Consider the following 24,102-nt stretch of genomic DNA (forward strand, 5'->3'; position numbering starts at 1 on the left):
GTAAAACTATACTCTTCGATCTTTGAAAAAGTACATGTAATATAAAAGTTTTTCTAATGAATTGAGTTTCTAGCCTTCATGTACATGAACTTTCAAGGTTGGACCTTATAAATATATAGTTATTTTACATTTTCATGTTAGTTTATAGCTTAAACTTCAATATCTAGTACTGAATACAAAATCATAAGCACTGTTACATATATAATTGACAGGTATATCAAAAAAAATGTGACGAACTATAGATTTATATTAATTGGTAGTTTGGTAATAGCTTCATGTTAGCAAAAACATGTTATTCACATGGGGATCAACCAATATCAACGCAACGAAGAACACCATCGTATTCGTTTAATATCTTTATTAAGCCAACTTAAAATAAACGAGATATTGGAATATTATTACGAGTATATAAGAGTAAGAATGCTTATAAGAGTAAGAATAAAAGAATGAGTGCAATGGATTTTAGTGTTGCTATATTCAAATTATACAACAATTGAGTATATAAAAGCATTATTGTTGTTATTATTGACATGTTTCGAAATAACATTTATGAACTTAAGGTTCAGTTAATCGGTACGTACCGTAAGAACTTAAGTCAAAGCGAAATGCACAACCAAATATATCTGTGTATGACAGGAATGAAACAAACAAACGCGGCGAACTTTATTTAGTTTGTTCCTATCAAATACACAGGTGTGGTTGGTTGTACATTTTGTTTAAGTCCCCTTAAGTTCTTACGGAACGTACCGACTAATTTAGTTTATTCGCAAGAGATTTCCAATTACTACGATCGCGCGCTATTGCTCTTAGCTCACTAAATGATTTGCTGATGGTTCTTTACTGATAGTTCTTTACTGATGGTTCTTTACTGATGGTTCTTTACTGATGGTTCTTCCCCATGTTGTCCTTGGGCAACCGCGATTTCTTCCTCGTGTCGTGAAAGCAATGTGGAGCATTGCTTTCACGACACGAACTAACCAACACCCAATTGATAAAGAAATAATTAAATGCTCCACATTGCTTTCAATTTCAAAATTGAAGTAAGAGAACATATAATACTGCTAACGTATATTGGTATACGGCTGTACAACTTTGGCTTGTAAGAAGTGCTAATTTTATATATTAAGATTCGTATATAATAATAATAATATTAATAATAAGCCTTGCTCGACGTCAATGATTTCGTGCAGCCTCTTATTTTGAGCATAGATAACTTATAAATTCTTTCGGGCCGCAACGCTATGTTCTTTATATCAGTAATGTTGATTATTCTTCCTCTTAGGGGCTAAGGCAAAACTGTATTTATTTCATTCAACGTTGGCTTTGTCCATGTTCTTTTTAGATGAAGATCCGTATATAGTTAAGTAAATATATATAACAATTTTTAAATAGTTAAAGTTTAAAAATATCAAATGCTAAATTAAATATTCAATATTTTTTCCTCAAATTTTCTCAAACTATGGATGGCGGTGTATTTATTGGTCCATAATACCAATAAATATTTTCTTTTCCAAAAAGGTGGGATTATTTCCATTGAGCAAAGTATATAAATGCAAAACAAAATTTAGTGCTTTGCATTGAATTTCAATTTTCGACGGTTTTCTGTTTTTCATTACTTAAAAAGTTTACATACTTCTGATCTAAAGTATTTTTTAATATGTAGCACAGATATATAACACAAATCATAGAAACTTAAAATTCACTTTTCACATGTGTGGAACAAAAAGTTTGCTTAAACAATCCATATATGAGTTTTATTTTTTTAAACTAGAAACGTTTCTATAATGCCATGGCGTTCATGTGACCCCAATTGACTTTGACTAAGCGGGTTTGTGGCAAATGCGAGAGGATACTTCACGCACGAAATAACTTTGCAAACAAATTCTGTGATCCTTGCGTGACTATATTGCATTCGTTTGCTTAGGAGCACTTCTGAGGTGTGTATGTGCTTAAAGCTCAAGTGGCATAATTACCGCATTTGTCGGTACTTTTATGTTGATTTTCACTTCGGAAAACAATAAACCAAGTGTAAACGGTATGCTAAATTCTTTATTTTTTAATTCAAATGACACAAAAAAAGAAACAATATAAAAAATTATGCTAACAATTGCATTATACGGGTTATATTGCATGCCAAAATGAATATTAAATCTAATGAAATATATATAAATATTTAAGAAGGGTGTGGAATCCTTTATCAGAGAGCGAATTTAGTAGTTATACAAAAGCACTAATAAAAATCTGTATTATCTCACAATTATTTTTGGCATAAAATTTGAAAGCTAAATAGGAAGTACAAAAAATTCAAAAAATATTAAAAATATTTAATAATATTGCAACTAGTATAATATAATCATCTGCTTATATATATTTTTTTATATATTGAAATTTCTCATATATGTTTTTATTCATATTTTCAGCTTGCTCAACTTTTACCAATGGAAGAAAATTTCTTGCTACTTTTCCGTTTCGATAATCCATTGGAATCCAGTGTTGAATTTATGAAGGTAAGTTGTGTCAGCATTTGTTGGAAAACACAAATATTTTATAAATTGCAAGAAAATATTCTTCTAAGCTGAAACTAAGCTCTTTACTTGCTGCAAAATTGCTAGTATTTAACTCTAGTAGTTTGATCCTTGACTTCTTAAGGCAAACTTTATTGAGATTATTTTGTTGAATTTATTTGCAAGTTTCATCACAAATAAAAGGAAAAAATTTTAGTATCTTCTGTTGCATTTTAATTATAACCATAAAAAGTTTATTAAACTTTAGTGTAAAATAAAAACATTGAAAAGTGATATGAGTATTTAAATGTTAGTAATTATTTTATAACACATTTTTACTGAAGGTCAAAAAAATCCATGTTATTGGTTATAATGATATGGTGAACAATATAGATATCTTGTAGTAACCGCCCTAATATGACGTTCCAATATATATTGTATATATATTTTTTTAAAAAGTCAAATGTCAAAGTATAGTACAGGGAGTAGCTCATAAAGTTGGATTTAATTAAAATTTGTTATGATGTGTAACAAAAACATTTTTAGAAAGGTAATTATATTAGGTTATATGAATCCCTATAGAAAATAATGACATTTTTAATCACTTTTTTAAAGTATTTAATGTTTAAAAAAATAAACATTGATTTCGATTTTATTTTTATATTTAAAAAATATTTAATACTATTATTTGTGACCAAAAAAAAATATATAATAATTTATTAATGGGGTAATTGGTCAATTTAAATAGAAATAAAAACACTATAATTTCATAATTGTTCCACAATTATTATTTCACAATTATTTTTAATAAAATAATAAACTGTATCAATAAATTATTATATTATTATATTTAGTTTAAACGTCTTAAACAAATTATTAATACAACCTATAGAATGTGCAAATTAATTTTAATCCATTTTTGAGTTTTAATATCTTTAAGAAAATATGTATGAAACTGCCAAATATTTCAATTTGCTTTAAATTTCAAACAGGTGGCAGCTCTATGTCCATTTATTGTCTTATAGCTGATTTTACTGTTTATAAACGTGCAGAAGTATGTATAGTTTAGTTGTTGTGAATTGAATTGAAGTGTAATAGCATGACAGCGGTATAAATAAATAGGCGTAAAACCAGAAGTGACTATAGTTGGAACCCTCAAAGAACGCAATTTGCATAATTCGTTCAAGTCTCGAATCATAACACGTTGTAACAAAAATAGTAGTGCTGTAAAACACTATGGGAGTGATAAAAAAAACTACATTTGTCGCAGTTCGCAATGAACCAAATTAAAAGAGTAGGATACTTAGCTACACAGTTTTAGTTGAATTAAATAATATACATTTATATTAATATGATTTTTAATGTTCGTTTTTACGACAAAATCTAAATTTCTGTTATAAACTATTGTTTTCAATAGAGAGGTTTTTATCGAACAGTAGTGAAACTGCAATAACAAAAATTTATTATTATTTTTAATAAATTGAATTTTTGGCAGACCATACAGCTGGTACAAATATTTATTATTATTTTCAATAAATTGAATTTTTGGCAGACCATACAGTTGTTTCAAAAATTGCCAAATACCATCATCAGCGGTCTTCGAAATATTTTTTTATATCATTATTCGTAAATATATTTTTTCGAATAGTAATGAACTACAACAACAAAAAATTTTGGCTGACCATACAGCTGTTTCGAGTATTGTCAAATACCCATCATCAGTGGTCTTGGAAATAATTCTTGTATTTAATTATTCGTAAATAATTATTTTTGAGACTGCAAGTACCAGAAATCGAACTCGGGTCCAGCTCATTTAATGAAAAATTTTTATATACCTTTGAAATCTTAAAAATAAAGAACTAAAGATTTACACTGGTTATATTTGTTAAATATATATTTTAAAGGTTTCTGCAAATATTTGCATAAATAAATTATTTTGAAGCTTAAAAGTAGTTGTCGGTTCGTTTTCTTTATTTTGTTCGAAGAAGCAATATTTTAAGTCTCCTTAAACATAATATATTTTAATATTAATTTTTTGTTTGCCAAAAAAGACGTGTTTAATGACGACAAAAAAACTATTTAAAAGTTAGAAGAGTTCGAATAATTTACTTTACTTTAGTTAAATTTTACCCTTAAGTTATAATAATATATATTCCTCGTTTTATGGACTGTTTAACCATTTAACCATATTTTAACTATATATCAAGTCTAAATATTTAACCATACCACATGTTGGTTTTCATATCTTCTTTACTACACTAGATAAAATTTTTCTAACAAAATTGATCGGGTCAATTTAACTTGCAAGTGGTTAGAGTATATTTTTCTGAGTGTAGATACAATCTTCTTTTTGATGAAAAACCACATTGAATTTTCACCCGTCTAAAGTCGTGCCTAATTTAATAAACCAACAAGTTTTTAATTTAAAAAAACAATAGAAATAAATTCGGTTTTATTAATTATATGACACCATGATAAACAAGAAGTTTGTGCCTTTTGATCCTTTCGAAACAAAAGAAAATGTGTGCACATATTTTTCACAAATTTCCTTGGTAAATGACTTGGAAAAGCTTCGCGTAAAAAGAAAATTTTAAACATTAAATAATAAATAACGAAGAAAAAAAGAAGAAATTTCAAGAAAGCAGTTTCCTAAACAATGCCTCATTTGCCACCATATTTCTGCAGTTTCCATAACTTAGTTTCCTTTTGCCTTCTGCCTACCCTGACTGATGGTGAAAAGAAGCCGTTGTCATTTCAATGGCGAAACAATAGAGGAAATGTTCGCGCAGCTGACACTGAATGAGTATGAAAGATAAATAAGTAGACCTACAGCCTGACACATATCAACTTCATTATTCCAGTGTTTTGCTCGGAATTCGATAGCAGGCAAAAGCATATTTTATAAATATTTTAATCTGACATATACCCCTACGATACTAGCTCGCTTTTTATTAACCTATTTTTTACGTTTAAAATATTTAAAATATTTCCTTTTTTGCAGATATGGCGTGAATATGATACCGACAACTCTGGCTATATTGAAGCTGATGAACTCAAAAACTTTTTACGCGATTTACTCAAAGAGGCCAAAAAAATTAATGATGTTTCCGAGGATAAATTAATTGAATACACTGACACAATGGTGAGTGAATGAGAGTGCATATATCCGTGTACATCAGATGAATTTTACTATGAAAATATTTTCCAAAAAATGTATTTTAAACTGATTCTGTGGTGTTCATCAAAAGTAAATTAAGTGGAAAAAATATGTTTATGTTTTTAACATTAAGTGGATAGTGATTTTTATAATTTAATTATTAAATAATATTGTGAAATTAATTTTTAAATATTTTGCATTTAAATTGTCACCATAGAAATACAACTTAAATCCTTCCAATTGCTCTTAATTCATAAATGATTTTATTTTAATTAATGCCTTGCATTTAGCGACAATCTAAAATTGTTTAAGCGCACGTGTGCATTAAAGGATTAGCTTTATTTATACTTGTGATGCTTACTACAGCATTTATATGACCATTTACATACAGGGTGTTAACTAACTAATTGACAGAAGTTGAGAAGGCGATTTAATGGTGCAGAAAGTGAAAAATTCGTAATGAGAGAGAGGTCATTTTCAATATTAACCAGCATGCAGGGTGTCAAAATAAAGTCTAGTCATAGTAACCCGCACTAAAAATAAATAGTTCATTAAATTTTTGTTAACTCGAAGCCTAAAATATTTTATATTGAAGTCGGTTCGAAAATTTTTATGGTTTAAGTTAACTTTTATATATAAACATTGCGCCAAATTATCAAAAAAAATTAATAGGACCCTATGCGAGTTCGAATAAATGATGGTAAATTGAGGGACATAGTAAAGTATATAGGGTAAATTAGATAAAAATTAAGTGAAGTAGATGTTACCAACTATTAACTATTAACATTAACCAAAAATAATAAATAAGTGCAATAAGTAATATAAGTGCAGTGCAAAAAATCCCTAAAAAATTTCAATTTACTTTACCTCAATTTACTTGAACTCGCACACGGCCTACATAGTATTTAAAATTTTAAAAATTTTTTTTTTCGTTTATTTTTCATATATCAACCCACAATTATCAAACAATTTTTTTTGTATCTCAACTTATATTAGAAATTAACCTACCCCAACCATACGAGTTTCTGTTTCTGGAATAAAATTATTACCTCCCGTATCTATGTTACTTTGGAAACACCCTGTCTATATATATATGTAGTATATAATTACGAATATCATACACATTGAAAATTTGTCCACAAATTATGCAACTTATACCGCATTTCACAAACGGCATTTGTTTGCAGTGTGGTTTCCATTGCAGCGGAAGGAATGGCGTAATGTTCTGGTGCATAAACCACAAATTGCAGTTATGAGCCAAGTATATGCCAAAATGAAATTTTCCAAAACGTTTGAGTGTAATTCCCTTACAATGGTTAATTAATTTTTGATGTAATGAGATTAAAATTACAAAACTTAGTGTTATACTAAACTAGTATATCCCAACATGTTAACAAATTTTGCTGCTTATTTGATTTGGATGTGAGTTTTCTTGCTAATTATTTGATTTTCGCCATAAATAATGTTAATTGTAAAGTTATATAAACAAAATGAAGGATAACAAGTAGGAAATGATATTAGGACATTAAAAAATATAAATTTCTATTTATGATTTAATTAAATCAAAATGAATTCAGCTTTCTTCAGAAGACATTAGGATGATTGACATTTGTTTTATAACAGATATATAATTTACAGTCAGTGCTGAAAATACTTGAGTGGCTCTATTATTACCACGAAAACTAAAGGCAATTTTTTTTTAAAAATTAATCTTTATTTATTATTTTTATCAAAACAATCTTGAAACAATAACAGCTTCCAATCATTTTCTATCATACGCTACTTTTTTCCAATCCGATATTTTTAGTCTTTTTATATTTGTAAATACTGTATCAAATCATTCTTCTGAGACCACCATTATCTTCCGATTTTACCGATTGGGATTATAGCATAAGCTTGTTTTACTGCTCAGCCGAAATATACTCTTACCACATGGTCCAAACGACTTATGCATAGTCATTCAATATATCTTTTGAGACATTAGTCATTGATTATTCCGTCTATTTAAGCGTTATATCGAATTCAATGAAAAATCAACAACAAAAATTTGATTAATTTATTGAAGTTTATTGGTCAGCCAAATTTCAATAAAATAATAAAATTTTTGTTGTTGCTTCTTCATTATTGTTTAAACCCTACTAGTTTCTTTTTCAACCTTAAAACTATATATATTTTCTGGTTGAGTAGCTCTACATATTTTTCTTGTGATGTAGAAGTTATATATGCGAACCAATCTGATGTTAGAAGTTTTCACTTTTCAGGCTTTCTATACACAAGTCAGATTTGTTATAACTAAGATTTTGAGAATAGTATTAAAATTTATTTTTATGAATATCTTTAATAAAAAAAATCAATAAAATATATTTAATTTGCAGAATGTTAACATTTTATTAAAAGTACTTTAAAAATTAGGTTAAAAGGACCAATTAATTTTAAATTTTTGTTGTTGATTTATGTAACTCATTCACATTATTTTATACCAAATTTTTAAAACTCGTCAGATTGTATTGTATTTCTACTTCACACTGTTTCGAAACTACCTCAAACAACTAAAATTATATTTTTTATGACTTTTTGAAACTTCCTACATAATTGCCATAACGAAAAGTACTAAAAAAATAAAATATTACGAACAGCCGTTGATGCCAACAAGTTTAAATTACAAAACTTTAAAAATAAAATTTGAATTAGGACACCGTGGAAAACACAAAATGTATATAAGCACGTAAGAGTTGTACATAGTTGCATATTGTATAAAATTTTATTTAAAGGAAATTGTTGGGATTTCATAATTTGAGTTTTATAACTCCTTTGAAAGTTCTTTCATTTTACTTTTAAACACCATACGAAAAATTATAGTCTTTTAAATATTAGTCGCAACTTTATTACTGAGAGAATAATGATAGGTGATGATAGTGAGGCATAGATTAGTAGATAGTGTTGACAGTGATAGTCACACCCCTTTAAAAAAGTATAAAAGTACACAAAACAAAGCTTATTGTAGAAAAGAAATATCGCCCAAAAATATATAACATGTGTTTAGATATGTTTATTTCGCTAATAATTTTATTCCTTCCCTATTCTTATTTCACTCTCTTATTTCTTACTTCAATTTTATTGGGTTGCTTTTAGATAATTTATGCTTATCCTATCTTATCTTACATTCCAATTATCTCTATATGACTCATGACAATCATGTCAATGTGGGAACTAGAGTTTCCTTATTTATAATTACATTTCCTTTCTTTTTTCGGATCTACCCTTAGAATATATATGGGACTCTAATTTTATCAGTAACAAATTTTTGTTAGCTTTAGCTTGAGATTTTAATCGTCTCGGTATAACAGACAACAAATTTAATGTGCCTTCAAATTGGGTTTTTATTCGTTTCGATATAACAGTCTGATTATAATTACATTCCTCTTATTTGTTTCTATTCATCTCTAAAATATACATTCAACTTTAATTTCTTTGAAGGCAGACACAATTTTTGATTAAGCTTCGGTTTTCAATCGTCTTAATAAAACAGATAACAATTGTATTATTGATGTGGATACTAGAATCACTTTTATTACGTTTATATTATCCATTTCTATTTCCTAATCCTCGGTAAAGTACAAATGAAACTCCAATTTTATTGTTAGCATATTACAAATAACTTTTGGTTTGCTTTTCTAATCGTCTCGATATAACTGAAAATAAGTGTTCGGATGTAGAAACTAGAGTCTCTTTGATTACGATTACTTTCCTTTTTTCGGTTTCTAATTCTCTCTAAGATATAGATACAAGTTCAATATTCTTGATTGTATATTTTAAGTAACTTAAAACTTTGTTTTTCTAAACCTCTTCGTAATAACCGACAAAATTTGTGTATATATGGAAAACAGAGTTCGATTACAACTTTTTTATCTGTTACTCTTTATCTCTAGAATACAGATGGAACTCAAATTTTCTTGATAATAGATTATAGAGAAGTTAAGCTAAGTTTCTAATCGTCTCTTACAATACATAGCAATTGCGTTTTTGATTAAGAAATTTGGATTCAATTTAGACTTACTCTAGATCTGTCAAATTTTGTTACCCAGTCAAGCATTTTTAGAGTAATCTAACATTATTATAGTAGTGTTAGTAGACATTTATATTTTTCATAAATATGTTACATATTATATGTCGAATCACATCACACTTTATCTGTTTAATGATCTAAAATAGCTGTTAATTTCAGTGTAATCTTGCTATTCTGGCAAAATATCTAAATTATTGTAAATTAATCTGGAGTGTTATACATTTTGCCCCATATTTACCAATCCAAAATAATAATTGCACTAAAAGTGCATCTCGCTTAAAAAAATCACCACAGATTTATCCCAGATCGAAAATGAGGTAACCAGAGTCAGCTTTTTTACGATTATCCCTTTAACTATTCATAGTCAACTTTAGAATATAGATGAGACTCTAATTACCTTGGTGGCAGCTTTGAAATATGTTTTGTATATAATAAAGCGATTAGGATTGGTTGGTTGGCTGCAGTGACAGGCCATTAGATAAATCCGTTTGGCTACCACATTCCTCGCAAGAACCCTAGTATAGGAGAATAAACACTAAATTCATCCCGCCGAATTTAGATAATTTAACACGTCTTTCATCTTCGCCGATGAATATAAGTATCTTCCTAAAAACCTAACATATATCTTCTGGACGTCAAATCCAGGCATTCACAGAAGAAATGTATTATGATTTCTTTTTTCGTGTGGGTTTCCACAACTGCTGCTGTGAGAATTATGAGGAATGCACAGTTTCCAATGATCAGAAAGAATTGTAGTAAGTGATCTCTTTTGATGAGTTCCGTGGATATATTTCTATTATAGGTGGGTCATGTTAACCAGGAAGTTGACTTAAGTGCTTTTCAACTGTTATTAGCAAATTGCAGAAACTAGAAAAAAGTAATGGTCTCTAAGGTAATATAAACCGCTACAGCCAGGGACAAATCCAGGGAAGCACCAGAGCGGGCTAAACTGTCAGCTTTCTCATTCCCTTCGATGTTCCTATCTTGAGGAACCCATATGAGAGTGATGTCAGCCAACTGAGTTAGGCGATTAGGATTACATCCTGCTTTTCTATTTCCTCTTACCTCGAAGGGTTTCTGTGGAGAACAAATATACTTCGCAATTTTACCAAAAAAAAAATCAAAATCTTATTTCGAATAACCCTACAGATTTTTTTTCATAACCACACTTAACATTTGAGATTGTTTACAGTAAGTGCATTCGGAATGACTTTAAATACGATGGATAAAAAAATTATGAAGTAATTTCCACTAAGCAGAACTCACAATTCCCAGCATGCATAATTCTACGTACGTTTAATTGTTCACTGTGTACTTAACAAACTTTTGACATTGACTTTGAGTGTGAGATACATAAAAGTCAAGCACTCAGGTACAAGATAATATAACAGAAAGGGAAATGAGACCTCAACTACTTCGGCATTTAAATTGCTGCAAAACTGTGGGGCTTTCACATTTTTATTTTCAAAGTTTTTGTATTTATGTGCCCACGTGCCATCGCCGTAAAACTGCTTTATTTCAAGCGACATTAATTAGCAAAATTAAGTTGCATGAGTTTTATTCAGTGGAAATAAGTTGTGGGTAATTAAAAGCCTCCCCAACGGCAGGAAGAGTACCCAATTGTACTCGTATATTGTATTTGACACAAAGGATCAAATGTATTTAATTATGTGTATTTATTTGTTCGCATGATGTTTTAGAAATGATTATTTGTTTATGTAGAAATGAGTTTGTTTAATGCTGTTTTTAATTAAAAATTATGTTTTATTATTCAATGTCTTTTTCACTACATGAAATTTGATATAACACAATTCTCTTATGGGATGTGATTAAAAGGTTTTAAATAATTTAAAATAATGTTACCGGATATATTAGACAATATATTTCCAATTTTTTTTTTAACGGTCTTAGAGTGAACATAAAATGACTTAATAAAATTCGATATCTATGTATAAATATCTTTTTTATTTTTATTTAAATTGATATTATTATTCTGTGGCAATTCCTCATATTACAGGGTTAAATATATATAAAATACTTAAATTTCATTCTTGACCAAATGTGCTAAGGCTCTTTGGAGCAGAAATTTTACTTTTAAATTTTCGTGAACATATTTTTGATATTCCAACTCTTAGGGCAATTTTGACATGGGTTGTGTTTATGTAAATTAACCTTAATCACCTCTTTAGTGTTTCGTTTAGTTTGACATAAAAAATTTTCTTGGAAAATAAAAAAAGAAAATGTAATAAAAGAGAACTACTTTCTTTAAAGTTTTCGAGTATGCAAGGCTTAATGGGCTTACAAAATATTGTTAAATTTGTATACAAAACTTCTGTTGTGAAACTTTTTACCTGTTTTCACAGGGGAACACTTAAAATGGCATTTGTGCAAGTGGGGTTTGCATAAAAGTAATTCTACTATATTCTCTTCCATTGTTTGCTACATTTAAAAAGATTTTTGAAACAACATCTACGTTAACGAGATAATCACGGTTAATTAAATATATAAAATTATTATTGTAAATAACGAAAAAGTAGTTTAATTTTGGTGATAATAGAATCTATAATATCCTATTGCTGCAGTTCTTAATCTTAATCTTTCTTAATCTGTCAACAATCTTTATATACACTTAGGTTGTAGATTTCTTCAAGCGATATGAAAAAATAGTTTAGGTAATAATAGAACGCATAATATACTATTGCCGTTCCTAATCTTAATCTTTCTAAACCTTCCAATAATCTTTATATACACTGAGGTTGTAGGTTTCTTAAAGCGATTTGAAATGTGATAGAATTGGTAGAATGCTTCAGTATAGTATTGTCTATTTTTCTACTCTTTTATAGTCATTTCTTTTCTTATTTAATAATTAAAAAAAATTAGTTTTTGTCAGACCACAAAAAGGTTCTTGGCCTACAATTCAAGTTGTTGCTTCTTTCCTTATAAGTTCGTCCAACTGTTCATTACTTTCAATTCGATTAAAACCAGAAATCCATAAAATTTGAATCGATTTCTCCTCGTATGTCTAGTTTTTATGAATTGTCCATCACTAGTTTTGGTATGACCTGATCAGATTCAAATGTTCAAGATTCAAACAATCAGATTCATCAGAGAAGAAATTTTTCAAAAAAAAAGTTTGCATCAAAATTGTAAACTGATTTGAGTAAAATGTGAAAATGATGTTTTACTTCTATTTGTCAATATCCTAACACTATATATCCCATATCCTATAATATCCATATTCTATGTTACATTATCCTTTTCAATAATGTATCACTAGCCAATATCAGTTTATAAGACAGTTCTTGATATATAGTTAAATATTTTTAAATATTCCGATAAAAAAGAGGTTGGCTTTAAAATATTTCGTTAAATAAATTAATTATATATGGTATGTTAGACGCCATTATTACGAGCGGTTAGGTCTGTGTTGTGTGCGCGGATTGGTTTGCGCGAGGGTTGCAGCCTAGTAAGCTCAGTCGTTAGATTCTTAATATTGGTTGGATTCTTAATTGTGGTTTCGAGCTCCATATTTGGCGCCGTTTAGTGTATTTTTACATGTTATTACATATATAGATATATGTATTTAAATTTTATATATATATATGTTTATATATTATATTCGGTTGGCTAGTAAGCTTGTGGCACGAAAGAAAACCCGACATACTTCTCTGTGTTGGGTTTTCTTTCGTGCCACAAGCTAACTGTTCATACAATACAAGCAAAGAATCTGAATATATAACTATATATACTATGTGTTTTGTGAGGCTTCTGATAATATGTACTGAGTACAGTTATATTAATAAATTATGTACGCTCATTTTATTGATCATTTCTGAAACAAACATTTTTTGTCATTGAAAAGTTGTATATATTTCTAATTTTATATTGATTTTAATATTTTATTTTTTCTTTTAATATTTATTTTATCTTCTGTTCAACTACATAAATTGATTAACTTTTAAATTTTTTCCTTTAGTTACAAGTTTTTGATGCTAACAAGGATGGCCGTTTACAGCTCTCAGAAATGGCAAAGTAAGTTTAAGTTTGCAAAAAAAAAATATTACAAAAAATAAAAGAATTCAATTTCTAAACTTTTCATTATACGACAAACTTTAAAAATTGAAATATTTTCACAGATTATTACCAGTTAAGGAGAACTTTTTATGCCGTCAGGTCTTCAAGGTGAGTACAATTACAAACTATTCGTTCTTCATTTTTACATAATTCTAGGAGATAAAAGTTTTGAAACGATATATAAATGAATAAATAAAAATTTACTTATAATATTTTTATATATTATGTTTTTTTACTTTATTTTTTTTTTATTTTTAGAAAAATGTAAGCATTTTGGAACATAGAAATACAGAATAGATATAAAGCTTCTAAATTTTTTTGCATAATTCGAGATAAACTTTTCATTTGACATCATTTCCTTTAAATTCTTATATATAACAAATTAAAATAAAGAGCACAATTTATTCACATTTGTTCTCTCAATGTTGCTTGCATTATACTTCAGCATTATAATAACTAAAATATTTATATAATAACTATATCATTAAGAAAAAAATGGGTCACAATTTTCACAAAAATAGAGTCAAAATTTAGATTTTAACTTTTTAGTTATTATTTTTTAATTTTAATGTAAAAAGAATATTTTATACTAATTTGTAGGTTAACAGTTAAGTTTTTTATCTGTATATATTTGTCTTATATAAGTATATTTATCACATATATATTATATATTCGTAGACATTTAATATAAAATGTATTATATCACCAAATGATATAAATTGAGGAGATGATTCGTAGAAACAAGATATGAAAACTATTTGATATATAATAGTATTCATCCATAATCGATATATATCGGAAAAACTCTATCCTGAAAAAACTTCAGTCACATAAATATCACTATCTTAAAAATAACTTTATCGCATACTATATATCATACATCAGTTAGACAATTTATTTAAAATTATAAATATATAGGTTAATTTGATATCTAATAGGTTGTTAACTTTAATGTACCAAGCAAGACGTCAATAACCGAGCAATGCAATACTCGGAATGTACCTTATTACTGCCAGTTTGACTGATACTAGCTAATTTATCTAATTTCAAAATCTAATCTATTTTTAGTGGAGATTTTAGTAGTATTCAAGCTGATATGAGACGATGGTGTGTCGGGTGCAACCACGAGTCGTAGCACAAAATATTTACAATGGCTACACTGATCTGCTTCACTAGATGCTTCGAACCCTACTATATTCTAATTTTTATTATTAAATTACTGTATAACATTATCAAATTCCATATTAAAATAGCTTAAAACTTTCAATAACTGTCTTAATGATTTTAATAATAATTTTAATACCTGAAATTTTGTATTTTAATGAGTGCATAACACGTTATCCTTCAATATGAAGTACCCTTCGGCATTTATTTTTAGCTTTGGAAAATCAATTAAATTCATAACCATGTGCTGTCTTAAAATAACTGCTAAAGTTGCATATTTATTCACATTTCGACACATTTTCTGAGGCACCTCATTAAACTCAATCGCAAAACTTTTCAAAAGTTTAAGTATAAAAAGTAAATTCTAATAAATTAAATAATTTTATACCATCGTTTTACTTTCATCCAATTTTATATGCATTGATAATTTAACAAAATTACAATTTTAAAGTTTTTGCCGCATTTTATAAATTAAACAATTTCGTTATTCTTTTGCAAATGTTTCACAAATAATTTGGAAACTTTTGTTAAACTTAAACAACTACTGCTTCGCTGACAGGATTTTGATGAGCATCAGCAAGGATTTTTGAAACAAAGTTTGTTGTCACTTCTTTACAAATTCAAAAAAAAAACCAAAAAAAAAGTATTAAAAAGTTTCATATTATTGCTAACTGAGCCTTAAAAATATATTTAAATTTATTTTTTCGTTATGAAAAATTTTAAAGATTAACAGAATTTTAAAGAGTCTGGCTTTATAGTAGAAAGTAAAAAAAAATATTCGAAGTCAAGGAGAAACATTTCATTAAAAATGCATCAACAATAAACGATAAAAATTATTTATGCATATTTCTTAAAGATTATATATAAAGTTTTTGAAGTATTGTAATATATTATAAATTTATTGCTAAGGCTAATATAATAATATACAAAGTCTTGTTGCTTCATTTAAGAGCAAAGAAAAAGCATACCAACAAAAAAACCTTATCAATAATTGATGAAAATTATTTTACGTATTATTATGCTGCATGCCTATTTGGGATTTCCAGTGTTTAAGTAGACTTCAAGTAGATTGGACTATTGAAAGGAGAACATGCATGCACCCTTCTTTGCTATAGAGTCTGCTATTTCATTGCCCTCATGCTCTTAATGTCCACATACCCACATAAGAGTAACATACTTCCTCGATACTATAGTATAGAAAAGTTGAAAGCATTCCCAGACCAACTTTGTTTGGATTAAAATTTTAGAGCTGCTTGGCTCTACATAGCTCTAAGGCATGGACCTTAGCCTGAAAAATGAAAGCGGTTTTGCTCATTGCGATTGGTTTGCGGAATTTCCGTACTATAATTCCTGCTCCTGCCGTGCCATCTTTCATTTTGGACCCATCAGTATGCCATATTTGTGAGCCCTGTTTTAAGATGATTTCGTTATTTCTCTTCTATATATATGTGATATATGTATCACACAATATGTGTAAAATAATAAGTTTTGATGACTCCTTTTTTAAAATATTAAAAATTAAAAATATAAGTTTTATATTAGCAAAGAACAGCAATATAAAAAAACCTTTTATAAAAAAAAATATTTAATTTTAATAATTTATTTTGATTGATGTCTTCATTCAAATGACTGATTATATTACTAAAGTATCAACTAATTTGTACTCAAAATATTCAAGGTACCTTTTTTATACAACCTTGTATATGTACTTCTTAGTACCTAAAAATTTACATATTATTCCCTTAATATAATAAAACCCCATGTATTTAGCTTAACAACTACACGAAAAGGATTATTTCCAAATGCTACATAAGGGATAATATTTTATTCAATATAAAATACTTCAATAGGCACGTTTTCATATATATTTTATTTTTGCTAAAGATATATTAAACATAAATTGCTGCAGGTGTTGGCAATTTTGTTGGCAGTACGTTCTGCCTTTTTTATTACCAAACAAATGGAAATAACCAATTTAGTTACTATAGCATAAACTGGGGTAACAAAAATGCGTTCTACCAGTTATTCAATTTTACTGTTTGCAAATCACAAAAATAAACCAACATAAATTGGTTTCATTTTTGCTAGGTATGAAAAATTGAGAAAACTGCAAGAAGTAAATTTCAGATCTGATATATTTTGATGGCATCTATTGTAACATTCCCAGACGAGAACTGGAAAATCAAAGCAAAAGCTACTAATTGTTCATATTTGTTCCGCTCAAACACAAAAAAATTTATATTTCATATATGACATACTGTGCCTATATGTTATTTGTATAGAAAAGTTAGTCCTGTTGTCACTAAAACCAATCAACCATTACATACTGAGACATAATGCATACCATACCTTATTCATCATTTACGATATCAATTTTTTGCTGATTTTTTTAAGTAAACTTCATGTCGAATAAAACAAACATATTCGATATTTTTTTCTGCCAAATTGATTTGAATTTTATGATAAGTCATAAAAAACAGGTGCTTTTTGTTGACATAGCACTTATAGCAATTTGATACCTTCGTTTATATTTCAGGACATAGTAAACCAATTTCATAGCTGTCATTTTTAGTAGTTTTTTTCATAGCTGCAATGAAAAGCAATGGGTTGTATTAAAGCTGAACAAACTTAACCGTCTAGCATGGATACAGGAATTCAAACTATAAAATACACTTACAGTCTTAATGAAAATTATTAAATTAAAACGTGTTCAATACAACATTATAAGTAATTAAGTTTTAGCTCAAGGATATTTGCTGTTGGCGGTAATTAAAATTATTTTTCAACAGTTATAATTATCTATCGCTTTTATGCTGCATAATGATTATTTTTTTATTTTTTACTTAATAACAGAATATTATAATAATTTAATTTTTAATATAATTAAAAGTTTTAACATAGCAAATTATATTATTTTCATGTAAAAATGTTACTTTAAATAATTGCTCGAGTCTAATGGCGTCAAATCCTTTAACCATAAAACCCAGACATTAATTTAATTATTTTATATACTTTTTTTTACAAACATGATAGCTTGGTGTTATAATTTTTTATTTTTTTTTGTATTTAAATAAAACTGTTGCTATTGTATTTGTTGCTCTTGCGAGTATAAAATTGAAAATGTTTACAAAATACAAGTCCTTGCTACACCCATATTGTTTCCTTTAGTTGCTTTCTTTGTTACGTTATTATCCTTGTTGCTGATGATTTTCATGCTGTCATTTTAAATGAAAAAGGGTCAAGTAGCTATAAAGTTAACAACATTGGTGGTTCTTTTGAATAATTTAAATGCCACAAGATGTATTCATTCCGCTCATATTTACTTAAATAAGCACGTTGTACTCACATTCTATACATAAATATAAACTTACGTTGGCATTTTGCATAATTTTGTTTTTTTTTTTTTGATTTTGTTTTGGAAAGAATATCATTTTATAAAAGTTAACATTTTTTTATCATTCAAATTAGTTACCAAAAACACGAGGAGACTGAGGAAGCTAAGATACTTTTGTATACATCCTTGTATTATCTTAAAATGTTTAGGGTTGTTCTGTAAGGTACATAAAATAATATAAAAAAAAGAGAAAATTATATTAGTGTAAAAGCTGTGTGCGTGGCAATAAGTTATATAGATACTATAAGCATATTAAACATATATATAATATATAAAAATTTAAAATATAATACAATACAAATATGAATAAAAAAGATATAATGTAGGTTTGAATAATGGCAATTTAATTTTGATGAGTTTAAAGAAAATTTCTATAATAATTTTTTTCTGCTTTTTGTATAACTCATTAGAGCCTTTGTTAAAGCACCATTATCACAAAAAATTAAATTTTTTTAGTAGCAAATCTCTATATAAACAAATAAATACACACAATATCTTTAACCCACTAGATAATACTACGAAAATTAAATTTATAGATCTAGGGTCCCATATTGCAAATTTATTGCGTATCTTATTGAAAAAAAACTTAGTTTTATTTTATTAAAATCTATAGAAAGATTCGAATAGCAAAGAATATAATTTATCTTATGTCTTTAAAGTCAATTCTTTATAGAGCAGTAGATAGTTCACTAAATTAGTATATATCTTTAAAGAAGCGAACATTATTGAAGAAACAACAACAAAAACTTAATTAATTTATTAAAATTTGGCTGACCAAACAATGCTGTTTCGAGTATTGCTGAGTACTTATCATCAGTGATCTTAGGAAATATTCGAATTTTTATTTAATTAATTTATAGTCCGTATATAATTTGTTGGACTGTATGTAAGTGACAGGCTTAGAACTTTTTCACAAGTAGCCAAGGTTTCACAAATTGAATATACTGATTTAGTAACAAAATCATACTGATTCTTATTAATTTGGAAAAAATATTGATCAATATTGTCATTTCGAAATACTTTATTACACTTCTTTCTTTAGTTAATTTGAACTAACATATCTATATAGAACATAGATATGTTGAATCAAACCAATATATAATTTCCCAAGTCATTTGTTACGTATGTGGTCCCTTGTAAGTTCTCATGTTTACTATTGTTTTCTTTAAAATATTTTTCAAGTAAAATCTCTTGAGCTATTATTTTTGATTGCCATAAGCTACATGTATACATGATTTTTAACAAATCCATTATTGTGTTCACCTGGCGAGTGCATATAAATTGCAAATGTTGCATGTGTATTTTTAATGTCTGCAAATAAAAGAACATAACATTTTATCATGTGTAAATGTGTGTATATAGTTGACGTGACTGCAAATGAAAATCTTATCCCTACAGCTATATATAGTTATACTGCTATTGGTATGTCACACCTAGTTTTTGATATGTTCATTCAACACGTTTCCATGCTCATGCTTTTGTTGACATAACCGAGTAGTGCGTGAAAATATGTCACTGTCATTTTATTTGCTTCAATCCATTAATGCCACAGTACCAAAAGCTAATACCACACAGCACAACAGTGAAAAGTAAATGGATTTAAATAGCAATGCAGGCAAAAGTAAAACTACAAATGTTACTTAAATCCATTTAACGTGTACAATTTATGGCTTGAAGGCTCAAATTTTCACATGGGTTTCCCTTGTTGTGTAAGAATGGTCTCAGATAAGAATAACGCACGTGTGAATCGAACAATTGCAACTGATTGATGATTACCTCCTACATACTTAAAAGTACTTACAAAAACCATGATTGAAATCTTACTGCCACAAATCTTTCTGTTTCTGCAGAGTTTAAAAGTTTTAAAATGTTCTGAGTGTTAATGATATACCTTCTGCTCATAAAGTATCCGGATTTTTTTGTTTATTAACTACTCCTTAAGTAATAGAGCTTTTTCAAAAGATCGTTTTTGTTATGTTGGTACAGTCTTTTTTGACATATGGTACATATGGTACTAGACTACCTCAAGTGCATTTAGCGATTTTTACTATGGAAAATTCTTGTTGTACGCAATTTTTTGACCAAACACGGCACCACTGTCTTCGCTCAGGCACCATATTCGCCAGATCTGGATCCGTGCGACTTTTTCATGTTCCCGAAACACAAATTACCCCTTCGTGGTAAGCGTTTTGAATTGATTGAATCGGTAAAAGAGAATTCGCCGAAGAAACTAAAAGCCATACCTGCATGGGTCTACGAAAAGTGCTTCAGAAGGAGCATATTTTAAACGAGATAAAATAAATTTGAAATAAAATTTAAATTAAATTTTAAAATATGTTTTATCTATAAAATTCGGGTACTTTTTGAGCTGGAGTTATCCGTATTTAAAATAATAATTAATGTTTATTTTTTTGTGTATATTTTTTTTAACAATATGTAAGTAAAAATTGTCGTGCACATATTTTTAAATAATAATTAAAGTGAATTTAGTACGAGTATTTAAAGAGTTTCTTTATACATTTTGATATAAAACCTTATATTTAATATTAAAATTTTATTTAACTTTAATGAGGTTTAATCCTCATTTAACATTTTTTAATTAAAATCTCTATACATGTAAAATATTATTAAACCAATTTATAATAAAATTTGCTACGAAATAATTTTGAAATTATAATTTATGATATTTTAAAAACCTTTAGCATCATACAGTACACTAATGTGTACTATTTGCACTTATTATTTGTAACTGACATATGAAATTGCAAGTTATTTGCTGGTATAACAGTGCGTATGATTAATTATGATTTGCTACGCCAGTACTCCACTGCAATAAGTTTGTAGTAATTCTATTGACTTGTGGGAAAACTTTCGTCGAATATAATACTGCCTACAATTTGGTTTGAACAACATATTGTAATTATAATAAACATTTTTTTAATTAAAACTTTTACTGCAAATCATTTGAGATATGACTTATGCTGCAAAATATATACACTTAGCTTTTAGCCTAGTTGATATGTTTTGATTTTTGTGTATTCGAAAGTTTTAATTGAAATATCATAAACTGACATGAGTATAAAGTTGGTAGGTCTTAAATCCGGATTAAATAAAAATAATACTAGAAAAATTAAATTTCAATATTTTACGGTAAGATTATAAAACAAATTTTATGTGTAGGTTTTTACCGAGAAGTTTTAGCAAAATAGTTTGGAATATTTCAGTGTTAATAACTATTTTTTATAGTAGGAACTGACATATTTTAACTAAAAGTATCTAATAACTAAATAACTGTGGAATAGTGGTTAAACTGTATATCTTATTGTATTCATAATACATTTTTTCAATATTGAAAAATACACCAACGCAAAATTTTTGGTCATAAGTTCTCACTACTAGTGTATATGTGTAGTACAATAGACCACCGCAGTCTCAATGCATAGTATTCCCTACCTAAAAATGTGTATACCTAAAATGTGTGGGTTGGCTCGTATTTCAACCATTCAAATTAAAAATCAAATGATGCAAAGGATGGAGTATATATCTTAAATTCACACATTTTGTGGTCTGGTCTGAACAATTTGACAGAAATGACATACATTGTGACCGAAAAGTTTCCGGTCATAAATAAATAAAACGCAAAATTCTTAATCTTCATCAATATTTATTTTATCTCCTTCAAAATATGCTCCATTAGAAGCGATACACAAATGCCAACGTTCTTCCAATCATCAAAACATTTTTTATAGGCGCTTTCCGGTATGGCTTTGAGTTCCCTCTGCGAATTCTGTTTTACGTCTTCTATGGATTCAAAACGCGTTCCTCTGAGTGGTAATTTGAGGTTGGGAAACAGGAAAAAGTCACACGGTGCAAGATCAGGTGAATACGGTGGCTGTTCGATGGTATTTATTGAATGTTTGGCCTTAAAATCGTTGATAATGTTGAACAAATTGAGGTGAATCGGAACAAGCCGGGCGTTGACACGTCGCATACACAAATTGTCCACCAAAATCAAACGAGCCATCTCACGACCGATGCCTAGCTCTCGTGCTATCTCTCTAACACTCACATGAGGATTTTTGAACACGATTTCCTTTGCCTTTTCAATGTTTTCGTCGGTGGTAGAGGTCGAAGGTCGTCCAGAACGCGGCATGTCTTCGACGGTCGTACGACAGTCCTGAAAGGCTTTGTACCACTCATAAACTTGAGTTTTCGATAAAACTGATTCCCCATAAGCCTTTTGTAGCATTCGCAACGATTCTGCACACGAAATTTCGTTCGAAAAACAAAATTTGATGCAAACTCTTTGTTCAATATTTTTTTCCATTGTTTTTTTCGCAACGCACTACTGAGGTGAACTGGTTTCAACAGCTGCCGTAAACGAACTGTCCGACAGATCGCGCTCATTTTTGGCATAGTAATTAAGGACAGTGCTGGCAAACTACATAAACTTAAAATATCGAAAAATATACAGCGCGCGAATTTTAAATGAGAACCTCCGAAAACCTTTCGGTCACAATGTATACTTACAAAATATACTTACTTACTGCTGTTCTTCTCTCCCAGTCAAGCATAGAGCCTCATTGCCTCATTTACCAAATTTATCACAATATAATTAGATTTATAAAACAATATACAGTCGATATTTAGTTTAATAAATACCCGATATAATGAACAATTGAATACTTGTATATAACCAAGTTTGCAAAAACGTTTTTTACAATAAACGAATATATTTTATATTGAATTCTTTTGAACTTATGACATCATTTTAATTTTATTTCGAGTATTTACTGCATATACTTTTTAAATTACTTTAATGCTCTTTAAGTGACTTGCTTGTCAATCAAGCCGTTTGATTTGGTTTGTTCAAATAAATCACTTTTTAATACTGTCATCATTATGTGGTTGATGATATGCTATTGAGCTTTGTTTGGCCGGATCATATGTGCTTCAGTGTTGTACTTAAATTACAAATATACTTATATGCAATCAATTTATACTAATAATGTATATTGTGTTCGGTTTTTGTATGCAAGTACCATGAGTTTCTTTATTATGTATTTCTATACTTATTTTTCTTTATTTTCTTGTGCTTTATAAAGGACATAGTTTGATTCAGAGAGAGAATAAAAATGATTAGGTTAATGGTTAAAGTCATTGTTAGTGTTAGTGTTTAAGGTTACATTTTAAATAAATGCAGATAGTAAAAAGAATTGGTTGGGACTGTTGAAAATATATATTTTTCTACTATAAAATAAATTTTATTTATTTTTAACATAACAGCAAACATAAAGAGGTTTTCGAACAGAAGTGAAACAACAACAAAAATTTATTTTTTTTTTAAATTATTTTAATTAATTGAATTTTTGGCTGACCATACAGCTGTTTCGAGTATTGCCAAATACCCTTCATCAGTGGTCTTGGAAATAATTCTTATATTTAATTATTCGTAAATAATTATTTTTGAGACTGCAAGTACCAGGAATCGAACTCGGGTCCTGCCAAATATGAAGCTCAGAATCAGCGCACCTTAACCAACTGATCCAAAGCCGTACTTGACTTTTATGATCGCATATTTTGCTGGAGTTTTGTTACTTTTGCTATGAAAGTTTTTATTAACAATTTTACTTGCTGTATTTATATATTTAGAACGGAATCATAAACCAGCTGTAGAATAATTGAATTAATTAATTAATTATATTTTTTATTTTTAATTGTTAAATTTCAAAACTATTCTATT

General features: G+C 28.1%; 1 protein-coding gene across 1 annotated transcript in view; it reads left to right on the forward strand.

Moving 5' to 3' along the window:
* Nucleotides 1-13,951, forward strand: part of LOC119674451 (calbindin-32) — a 36,967-nt gene extending 23,016 nt beyond the window's left edge. Inside the window, exons 4-7 of the mRNA XM_038085590.1 lie at nt 2,421-2,507; nt 5,506-5,646; nt 13,704-13,759; nt 13,864-13,951. Coding sequence (XP_037941518.1) covers nt 2,421-2,507; nt 5,506-5,646; nt 13,704-13,759; nt 13,864-13,951 — 372 coding nt within the window. The remainder of the gene's footprint in view (nt 1-2,420; nt 2,508-5,505; nt 5,647-13,703; nt 13,760-13,863) is intronic.
* Nucleotides 13,952-24,102: the final 10,151 nt, after the last annotated feature.

The sequence above is a fragment of the Teleopsis dalmanni genome, chromosome 2 (assembly GCF_002237135.1).
Source record: "Teleopsis dalmanni isolate 2A chromosome 2, ASM223713v2, whole genome shotgun sequence".
NCBI lineage: Eukaryota > Metazoa > Arthropoda > Insecta > Diptera > Diopsidae > Teleopsis > Teleopsis dalmanni.